The sequence below is a fragment of the Salminus brasiliensis genome, chromosome 24 (assembly GCF_030463535.1).
Source record: "Salminus brasiliensis chromosome 24, fSalBra1.hap2, whole genome shotgun sequence".
Classification (NCBI taxonomy): Eukaryota; Metazoa; Chordata; class Actinopteri; order Characiformes; family Bryconidae; genus Salminus; species Salminus brasiliensis.
The window spans coordinates 28,820,882-28,831,689 of record NC_132901.1 but is presented as its reverse complement, the minus strand read 5'-3'; the positions used below and the strand labels follow the sequence as shown (position 1 = coordinate 28,831,689).

At 43.3% G+C, this 10,808-nt stretch overlaps 1 protein-coding gene across 1 annotated transcript in view; it reads left to right on the top strand.

The window, feature by feature from the left end:
- The window catches only part of lpcat4 (lysophosphatidylcholine acyltransferase 4), a 12,961-nt gene extending 2,784 nt beyond the window's left edge, over positions 1-10,177 (top strand). The window contains exons 2-13 of the mRNA XM_072670654.1: positions 1-359; positions 1,728-1,840; positions 1,984-2,044; positions 2,949-3,007; positions 3,381-3,415; positions 3,537-3,591; positions 3,684-3,766; positions 5,059-5,184; positions 5,672-5,825; positions 6,205-6,297; positions 8,027-8,162; positions 9,374-10,177. The exon at positions 1-359 is cut by the window's left edge and continues 8 nt beyond it. Coding sequence (XP_072526755.1) covers positions 1-359; positions 1,728-1,840; positions 1,984-2,044; positions 2,949-3,007; positions 3,381-3,415; positions 3,537-3,591; positions 3,684-3,766; positions 5,059-5,184; positions 5,672-5,825; positions 6,205-6,297; positions 8,027-8,162; positions 9,374-9,561 — 1,462 coding nt within the window. The 3' untranslated portion in view covers positions 9,562-10,177. The remainder of the gene's footprint in view (positions 360-1,727; positions 1,841-1,983; positions 2,045-2,948; positions 3,008-3,380; positions 3,416-3,536; positions 3,592-3,683; positions 3,767-5,058; positions 5,185-5,671; positions 5,826-6,204; positions 6,298-8,026; positions 8,163-9,373) is intronic.
- The last annotated feature ends 631 nt before the right edge of the window (positions 10,178-10,808 follow it).

Genomic DNA, 10,808 nt, shown 5'->3' with positions numbered 1-10,808 from the left:
TCTGGGCTGTGTTCTGTTCCCCATTCGCATCACCCTGGCCATCCTCTTCTTCCTGCTCATGTGGCCCATAGCTCGGCTGCGATTGGCCGGGCTGTCGGAGGCAGAGCGGGGCACGGCCAGTGGGAAGGGTGGGCGGCGCTGGCTCCTGCATCCCATCGTCCTCTTCCTGAGTCGAGGGGTGTTCTTCTTCACGGGCTTCATGTGGATAAAGGTGAAGGGTCTCCAGGCGGGCCAGAAGGAGGCGCCGGTGCTGGCTGTCGCGCCCCACAGCGGTTTCTTGGACATGCTGGTGCTCTGTGTGGCGGGACTGCCTACAGTGGTGTCGCGCTCGGAGAACTCCAAGCTGCCGGTTATTGGAGGTGAGGAGGAGGATGAGGAAGAGGGGTATCTGATCTATTGGCCACTTTTATAAGTGGTTCTAGATCAGAGGCATATCTATGACCAGGGTGTTGTACAAGCTAGAACCTCCACTGCGCACAGTGTGGTTAACTCTCTCCTCATGATGATGATGAGGATGATGATGATGAAGTAAAGCTAGAACTGACTAGAAACCAGAAACACACTGCATACAAATGACCGCCCCCTGCTGACGCATCGCAGACAGGCTTTGGGGGTTCTGTTGGACTAAAAAGTCAGTGTTTACACAAGAGAACTAGAACTAGTTCTACAGGAGACCCGTCAAACTGCTGATCATCATGACAATGAGGCAGACTGGGCGGTTCCTAAAGCCCTAAGAATGCAGCGTTACCTGCACTGGATAATGAGATGTCATGCTGTGTTTGTGTAACCCTGTGTTTGTGTAGAGCGCTTGTGTTCATGTAGGGCTGGGCGATATGGTAAAAATATTAGATCACAATATTTAAAGCTGTTAGTTTTTTTTAATATAATCACAGACTAAAAACATCTGTAGCCACAGATTCTATTATTATACTATTCAGATACACTCCTGTATTAATCTAAACTGATTGGTTAATTGAAATTCAACACCAGTTAAATAAATAAGGTACTTCTAGGGCTGGGCGATATGGTATAAATATTATATCACAATATTTTTTTCTTTCTTGCGATACACAATATTTATCACAATACATGTAAATCACAGACTAAAAACATCAGTAGCCACAGATTCTTATAAACTACTTTTCAGATACACTCCTGTATGAATTTAAAGTCTAAAATCCGGTTAAATAAAAAAGGTACTTCTAAGGGTGAGCAGTATGGTAAAATTACTATATCACAATATCACGTTTTTTTTTTTTTTTTTTTCTCACTTTAAACAATATGTATCACATACATGTACGATACATCACAAACTAAACACTTCAGTATCAGACTCTTATAAACTGCTGTTCAGATCCTCTCCTGTACTGAACACAGTGATTTATACTCATCACCTGCTGCTCTTCATCTAATGAACCCAGCCGTGCTCTGCTGGCGCTAAAGGCATGTTAGTGCCGAGTGTAAACAGCCTCTTCAGAGCATCAGATAAATACTGTCGCTGTTAAATCGTCACAGTCCTGCAAAAACCTTGTATCTCCAGAACAGCAGCTTTATAGAGGGAAATAACATTTAATGGAGGTCAGTGTAAAAGGTGTTATTCAGAGTCATTGTGGAGCGTTTCTATTGGTCCGTTCATCTTGACCGAGAAGAATTGTGGATAGCAGTGGAGTGATTCTGGTCTCCTCACCTTCTCTTTCACCTTCTTCTTCTTCACCTTTGTTTCTCAGCACTGTTGGAGTTCAACCAGGCGGTGTTGGTGAGCAGAAAGGATCCAGAGTCCAGGAGGAAGTGTGTGTCTCAGATCAAGGAGAGACTGACCTCCAACGGTTACTGGCCTCAGGTATGATTCTGGGTCAGAGGTTATGTTTTTTCAGTCTCCTGCTGAAGATGACCAACCAGCTTTAGGTCAGTAGCATGTTCTGATAACGTGAACGTGACCTTTTAGTCTCTGTCTCTGTCTCTCTCTCTCTCTCTGTCCTGCAGATGCTCATGTTCCCTGAGGGAACCACCACTAACGGCCAGGCCCTCATCAAGTTCAAGCCTGGTAGGTGCTGGGGATGCAGGGACACACGGCAAAAGAGTGATCCCTCAGCATTTCTCTTAAATGTCTGATGTTTCTAATTGAGGGATTATTGTAGTAATATTATACACTTTAACTCTTAAATTATTTCTGCTGCTATTAGTGATTTTTACTTGCTAGGAGTTTAATTTAGGAAATTATGCTTGAAACAAGTGAAATGATCCGCCAGTGGGAAACAACCCTTTCATTAGCTCTGATTCATCAAAACCATAAACAAGTACAACTGTTAGAAGTTAAATAGTCTTAATGTTTTTTTTCCAACAATATAAAAATGATAAATGTCAGATATTAGGCTAGATTAAGGAGACACTTACTGATATTTACTTGAATGTATTTATTTTATTGCTCTGTAATCAGAGCAGCAGTCTAGAGGGAAGGGAAGATCACTGATGGGGGGGGGGGGAGGTTATTGTGAGTGTCGATCATTAATGGTCTGGAATGTGCGTCGGTTGAGTTGTTGCTCTATAAAAGAATAATTTAATGATCATGCAGACTATCAGAATATTAACCAATATATCATTTTTCAAATTTTAGTTTCAGCTACTTTTTTAAGGTCTTCTCCTGACCTTTTGATTTTAGTTAAGGTGGTTTAGGAGGTGTGAGCGATTTTTAAGGTATTTTAGATAAAATATTTACTGCATTCAAAGAATGATATCAAAGAATGATATTGATGTTTGTTTTAATAATAAAACAATAAATCATCAGGTTATTAGAATATGATAACCCTGTTTGTGTTTTATATAGAAATTTCTGTTTTATGCATTAACTGTTTCCAACCAATTAATTTAATTATTTGTCTTTAAGGTTTTTATTTTAATTAAAGGTTTGCTGACTAATCATAATTCTTGTCTGTCTGTCTGTCTGTCAGGTGCTTTCTTGGCAGGTGTTCCAGTGCAGCCAGTGTTACTTCACTATCCAAATAAATTGGTGAGTGGAAATGCTACACTGCTCTGCAGTTAAAATCTGCCCTGCTAAAACCTTCAGCTTTCAGTGTTGGACTGTCCAGCCTGGGCCGAGAATGATGGAGAAGAGAGGTTTTGCCACTGTTGACAAACAATTGTATTTATTTATTTATTTATTCATAATAATAATAATAATAATAATAATACTGTTTTATAATAATAAATCATTAATTCATTAAATCATGCCTAATAGTAAGAGAAGTGGGCTTGAGACCGGAAGGTCACTGGTCACTGAATCCTACCAGCAGGTAAGAATTGGGGGAGGAGGGGCTGAAGTGGCACCTAACCCCCAATACCTGCATCTTTACCTTATTAATGGTTTCTCATTTCTCCTGCAGGACACTGTCCGCTGGACCTGGAAGGGAATGTCCTGGTAAGTCTTGATATCTGATTACTGCTTATAGAATCTGATCAATAATCAATCAGAGCGTTGGGTAATAGTATGAGTGACTGCTGCTGTCTGACGTTTCTCTGTGTGGTTTATTTGGTTGTAGGCTCGAGTGTCTCTGGTACACAACCTCTCAATTCTACACCAACGTTACCGTGGAGGTGGGGGTCTCCGTGATCTGTCCCTTGTCTGATCTGATCTGAACTGAACTGTTTATTATTGACGTTCTAACAGCGTCTCTGTTTCACTGCAGTTCCTGCCCGTCTACACCCCGTCCCAAGAGGAGAGGGACAACCCTGAGCTGTATGCAGACAACGTACAGAAACTCATGGCCAGGTAAGTAAGTGTGTGTGTGTGTGTGTGTGTGTGTGTGTGTGTGTGTGTGTGTGTGTGTGTGTGTGTGTGTGAGAGCTTTCATTGCTATTTAAGGGCTTCAAATGCAGCGTTTTGCTCAAAACTCAATAGACTTCAGATTTGATGGGGAATAAAAGGATAACTAAAATCCAATATTTATCCACAACATTTCTCCATGTTCCACCAATCAGAACGAGGAACTAGGAGGAGAGCGGCTGCTCTGTTGATTGATTGTGTTTTAACTGCATTGTTTAAACACCGGCGTTCGCAAACACACAGAACCAGCGCGGCCCCATCAGCCACCTCCCAGCTCCAGTCCCCGTATCTGATTATGGAGCAACACGAACGCTCTGAGCGATTCAGAGGCCGTGTGCTGAGCTCAGCCATGAAGGAGCGGTCAGAAGTAGCTGAGGGATCTAGTCAGTGGTTGTGGAGAAGAAGGGCTGAGGTTAGGTGGAGAGGGGCAGGGGGTAGTATGGTGGGAGGTGCGGGCTGCTTGGTGCTGTGGCGAGGCGGTGGGTGATCAGTGTACGGGTGAAGGGGAGGTTGTGTTAGGTGGAGGGTCTGGTCCTCTTCCTCAGCCCAGTGGAAGAGTTGCTGATCAGATCATAAACAGCCACAGCGGCCTGATGTAATGGTGGGTGAGTGGGGTATGGGGGAGGGGAGGGGAGTGGGACGGGCCCGGGGTGTGACCCCAGCTGTCAGGTTCAGGGTTTTACTAGTCATTATTATGTTTGAATATCGTGGGAACGTTGTTGTTGGTATTGTGAGTTGAATTGCAGGCTGGGTGTATCGTCACATCCCTGATCAGACACACTTTAGGGCATTTTTCCCTGGAGTATAGTAAATGTAGTAGTTGTACATGAATGGATTAAACAGTAGAACATTAGGATGGGTGTGTCCAGTCTTCTCTTCTTCAGCAAAACCGTCCCAAAGTAGAATAAAAGAAAAAAGCCAAGACAGTTATTTACATATTCAATTATATTTTACTTTATGATAAAAATATAATATTAAAGTAATAATAAATGTGTGTATAGAAATGTGTGCATAATTTTTATTGATTTGAGTATTGAGGGTGTATTATTATTATTATTATTATTATTATTAACAGATTAACAGCCACTGAGAAATAACTGTTTTTAGATATATTGTGGGTAGCCCACTGCAGTCCAGCCAAACAGATTGTATGTTGAGAGCAGTGTATCAGTATCAGAGGGGATTAATGATGATGGTCTTTTTTTTTTACTGTGTTTTTCTTTTTTTCTTTTTTTTAGAGCTTTAGAGGTTCCAGCTACAGATTTTATAATGGAGGGTCTTTTTCCTGCCACTAAGCTGGGTGGTCTCTCTCTTCCTCTGGAGTCTCCAGCTGGGGAGACCCTCAAACTGCTGCGACGTCACGGGTAAGGGGTGTGTTCTACAGGGTTGGGCTTGGACCTTCACTCTAGTCTTGGGTTCAGATTCATTTTCACTCCAGATTAAATTGAATGGGTTTAATGACGTGATCCAGTCAGAAATCGGACTCCCAGAATTCTCTTCTTACTTTAGATGTGGTTAGTTAGTCGAGACCTTCTCTGCACCCAAATTCTGCTTCTGTAGTTTTAAACTGGAGCTGCGGGGCTGAAGTGCTGACGAACACAGATGGTGGTCCCAAATATTTCCCATAAATGCACACCCCCAGCCTCACCCGCATCGCTTCCTGCTCTTCGTTAGGGTGGTGACGGCCTGTCAGGGAGGTGTAGGGGACTTGCTGTGAGCTTTAAGCTGAAACTGCTTGTAATGGATGATGATGATGATGATGATGATGATGATTAGATTAATCTAATGTTGTTCAGTGTTGCTTTCTTGGTTCTGCTGTGGTTTATCATGCTCCTCTTTCCCTCTGCTCAGTTTCAGTGTTGCTCAGGTGGAGACGGTGGTGAACTCCATGATTGACTACTGTCACTCAAAACCGGACCGCGTGGTAAATGTTGAACAGCTGACCATCTTGCTGGGACTGACCGACAAGAAGACTGCTGCGAAAATCTGTTCCCTCTATTCCAAGGTATAGGAATGTGTAGTTTGCCTGAAGGCTCGCAGGGTGGGGCGGCAGGGTGTGTCCTCTTCCATGCGCTAATGGTCTGCTTTTCTCAGCTGTGAAGTTGAGCAATAATTGACTGTTAGGAGTAATGTGTTTCCTCCACTCCTGGATTAAGAGCAGTGTTACAGAGTAGACAGGTGTGTGTCTGTGTGTGTGTGTCTGTGTGTGTGTCTGTGTGTGTGTGGGGTCCAGTCCACAGACTACAATCAGGAGCTCCAGCTTGTTTTGAATAAAAACCTGTAGATAAGATTGGACACCCTGACATGTCCATGCTAATGGCTAGTGTGTGTGTGTGTGTGTGTGTGTGTGTGTGTGTGTGTGTGTGTGTGTGTGTGTGTTTTAGAATGACACACTGGACCTGAGGCAGCTGTGTTTGAGTGTATGTACTGCTGCCGGACTCCGGAGCCAAGAAGCTCTCCTTCACACTGCGTTCACGGTGGGTGGGGGTGTGTGTGTGTGTGTGTGTGTTGGTGTAACTGTGTTCTTGCATTACAGTATCTGTGGGAGGCAAATGTCCACCAAGAAATACAAATTATTATTATTATTATTATTATTATTATTATTATTGTGGAAAATCTAAAAGAAAGATCAGCTTTTAGATACAAGCATTAGGTTTAGTGATTTAGTTTGGGGTTAAAAGTAGAGATGCTCCGATACCAATACCAGTTTTTCAAGTATCTGCCGATACCGAGTACCGAGACTGATAGCAGCTCTGACTGTGATCCTGGACAGACGGCTGTAGATCCTGATATTTCTAGAGCTCCACTCTTTACAGGTTGTACTCTTTTATATCGGATCCTAAAGAAGATCTGATGCTCTTGAGAGAGCAGCGTTACCTGGGTGAGGAGCTGCACAGTAGAAAAGTCTCAGAGCTGAAATAATAACAATGGCCACAGTGCAGAAACACGTGCAGGTAGGGAAGCAGAATCTGGCTCAGCTTCACCAAACAGCTTTTAATCAGTGTTTAAATTCACATTTCAGAGCCGAGAGAAAACCCCAGTGTAGAAACAGAAAGTGCAGCGATTTCACATTCAGCTTCTCGACTCTGTAAAAAGCCTCTAAACTTCAGTGTTTCTTTAAACCAGCTGCTGAAAGTCAACCGAGAAACTCCACATGCAGACAGAAAGAGCTGAAAGCTCAATTACAGTCTGTTTAATGAGGAGAGCTGGTTAGGACTGGATTTCACTGGCTGATTCAACGTTCGGTTTCACAACAAAATATACAAACAAAAATGTTCGATTTAAATAATAATAATAATAATAATAATAATAATAATGTAGAGTAGAGAGCAATAATGTCAGTCCTCACCTAAAGGAAAGTGTGTGTGAGGTATTTTCCCTTTTCTCCTGATAATCCCTGCAGCTCTGACCTCTAGTGAACCCTTCAGTAGGCCAGTGAGCAGAGCAGCTGTGTTCACGCAGACTGACCTCACTCTTTAAATAATAACACTTCAGATCTTCATATAAAACTGCCTCATTTAGATCAGACACAAACAAAGCTAACCGGGCAGGTGCGGTCAAAGTCCACACCGCTCACCTTTCGCTCGCCACAGCTTATTGGTAACAGACCATCGAATGACTTTTACAGTTGCTGTTTACGACTGCTGTCATTACTTCCATTACAGCCAGGTCTGCTGCTTCACTGCTTAACCTTTCCCGTATAATCACACTGAATCACACGCTAGTGCCACGTTACGGCCTTTACTCGGAAGCTTGTGAAACAGCGCCCCCTGGAACTGTAGAGGTCTAATCTAGAGCGGAGGTCTCTACTGAAGCCTCCATGGTCCACAAGAAGGTTTAACCAAATGCAAATAAATATAGACACAATAATCAATGTAGCTTCATAAACATCACAATATTCAGCACAGTTAGTTTGTATTCATTTATCATAAATAATTTTATATGAAAGTTTTACATTGACAGATTAAAAGACAGACAGTGATCTGTTTAATTTGAAATATGTTGCATATTTAAAATCACATTTTAAAATGTTTGGTATATTGTAAAAATGTTCTAAGCAATTTTTAACATTACATATATTTCAGTTATATACCCACCTACACCTACTAAACAAATTTCCACCAATGCAGAGACACAATAATCCACCTACATGCCATTAATGTCCATGCCCTTTAAAACTGGAGTGCATGTCTGTGTGTCCTCCAGCTGTACGACAGTGATGGTGATGACCTGCTAAGTGCAGAGGACCTCTCTGGCCTGATGGCAGCACTCGTGGGAGTTCCTCAGTACAGCATTGCAGAGATGTACGCAGAGCTGACCACTAGGGGGCAGCCCACAGAAGGTCAGTAGTTGTGCAATGGTTACATTAACTTCGGCCGAGTCAGGATAGCCGGGCCTTATCTGCTTTCCATCTTTCGTCAGAAACCGTGTTGATGTGTGATGAAACAGTGGGCTGGTTAGTGTTCGCTTTGTTCTTCAGAGCTTAAAGCTTTCAGATGTTGGTATAAAACAGCCCTGTGAAAAATATGACACCCCATGAAAACATTGATTTCAACATCTGGACATTTGATCATCATTTGAGCAATATTGAGAGAGAAATCTCTTGATTGAATTAATGGAATGGAAAAAAAACTTCTAGGAAAAAGTTGGATCCCTCCCACATTTATTACTCCTTCATCAGGACCAGGAGCAGAAGATCAGCTGCAGATGATCAGAACATGGTTGGAGAGGATTATTCTGGAGGAGTCGTCTGATTTAAACCTCAGATGTTTAGTCTGGTCTGATCTTGATTGATTGTTGAAGTGAGGGGTGAAGAAGATCACCATGGTCAGATCCAGAGAGCTCTCTGAGGCCTTCAGAAAGAAGGGTGGAGATGCAGAGGAGTCTGGGAAGGGCTTTAAACAGGTCTCAGAACAGTTAGAGATCAGCCGCTGTTCCACCGTCCACTAAATCATCTACAAGAGGAACAGCTGACCAACATGACCAGGTCTTAGCAAGCCTAAGATCAGACCACAAGATGAGTAACGAAGACTCCAACAGTCCTCAAATGTTTAAATTGTCCTCACAGGACCTACAGGTAGCTCCCGCCGCAGCTAAAGTCAAAGCATGGGATCATGGGATGTCCTAATAATGACTAAATACTAAAGAGCCCTGAATCCAGACTAGTTGTAAGTTGTTGGTGGAAAAACGTCTGAGATCAAGAGCTCTGAGTGGCTCCGCAGACTAAGACTCTGCCGCTGTGGCCTGGTGGTCCTGCTGCTTTGCTACGAGCAGCTGGAACCTGGGCGAGACACCCAGTGCGGTGTCTGCCTAGTGATTCTGCTTTGGTGGCAGTCTGAAAAAAGGGGTGGCTGACTTCAGGTTTTTTAGAGTAATGAGGCAGGAGCTGGTCCACACCCTACTAGTGTTGGGGGCATTGCAAGTAATGGGACTAATGGGTAGGTGGGGTGATTGGCTCAGCTAAATTGTGAGAAATTTGGGTAAAAAAAAATAAAAAATAATAATGATTATGATGATGATGATGATTTTGATGATTTCCATTTTCTCCAACAGCTGCACTGTATGACTTGCTGACGACTCACCCAACCTACCGGAAACTCCTCCAGGAATACTTCCAGTCTAAACAAGCGGGGCAGGTCCTGGCTGATGGAAATCACAACGGCATTCCCAACAGAAAGGCCAGTCACAACAACAATGGCCTTCAAAATGGAAATGGAGTTACCAGTAAGAAGTCTGAGTAAGGACTGGTGTGGAGGTCTTTGAGGAGTGCCATCGGTTGGAATGGCTGTACTGCAATAGGATGATGGATGAGGAACTCCAAAACCGTGACATGTATATCAGAACTGTAATCAGTATCCATGCACCCACCTGTTTTATCAAAGACTGTATTTCCTTTTTAAGTGTGAATGAGGGTGTGTTTCTGTTCACTGCGTCAGGGGGATTGTTTACTGGTCTGTGTAACGGGAGAGATGGAAATTTCACATCCAGAAAGTAAAATATGCACCCCAGGATTCTGTTCCAGCAGCTGAACAGATTTTTACTTTCTGGACCTGAGCGTTTCATCTCTGTGTAATGGACTCTTGCTGGCTTTCTTTCTGCCTTGTTTTCTCCTTATGAATCAAAGCCATGCGTACACTGAGAGTCTGTCTGTTCAGATGGAGGTGAGTGCCTTTATTTATACTGTATTTTTTAAATGTTAACTGAAGGACTGTGTGTGTGTGTGTGTGTGTGTGTGTGTGTGTGTGTGTGTGTTTTGTTGTATGTATTTTTAATATTGACTTGTAAACCAAAGGATTTCATACCAAAGAATGCTGTCTGTGATATTTTAATATATGAAGTTTGTAAATAAAATGAAATCTGGCCGGGATGTTTCGTCATCTTGCTCTTTTTCTCTGTGATGTTTCTCGTCTACGGTTCCCCCTCTTTCGTAGCCCCTTCTGCTCGACCTTTGTTTTCTTTGCATTTCTTTCACTCATCTGTTCAAAGTTCTCTCCCTGTCTCTTCCTCTTGACTCTCTCAAGCTTGACTGACCTGACCTCTCCTGACCTCTGTTTTCTGCTCTCCGTTCTCTGGGAGTGGCTGGAGATCCCCTTCTTATCCGCCTTGACGTTTCTGAGCTGGATGGTGTGCTGCAGATGGCCTCTGCAGACCAAGCTTTTGGATTTCCAACCCCAAACTGAAATCCTGGCTTTAGGTTTTTGGTCAGTTTTGGCTTCTTTATGGGAAGGCTCTCCATGCTCCTCTCGCCGTTTGCCCTCTTTGCCTTCATCAGGGTTTCTACCATCCTGTCGTTTGTTCCCTTCACTCTCTGCTCAGTTTGGGGGAGGACCTGAGCAAATGACGACGTCTTGCACCTTGTCGATGATCCGCTCTGAGCTTGGTTCTTCGGCCCTCCATGCTGGCTTCTACTCTGCTGAGATTGTCCACGCTCCTTCTGCTTGTGGGTCAGGCCTGTGGTGGAATTTGGACAAGCTGATGGTTGTCTTGC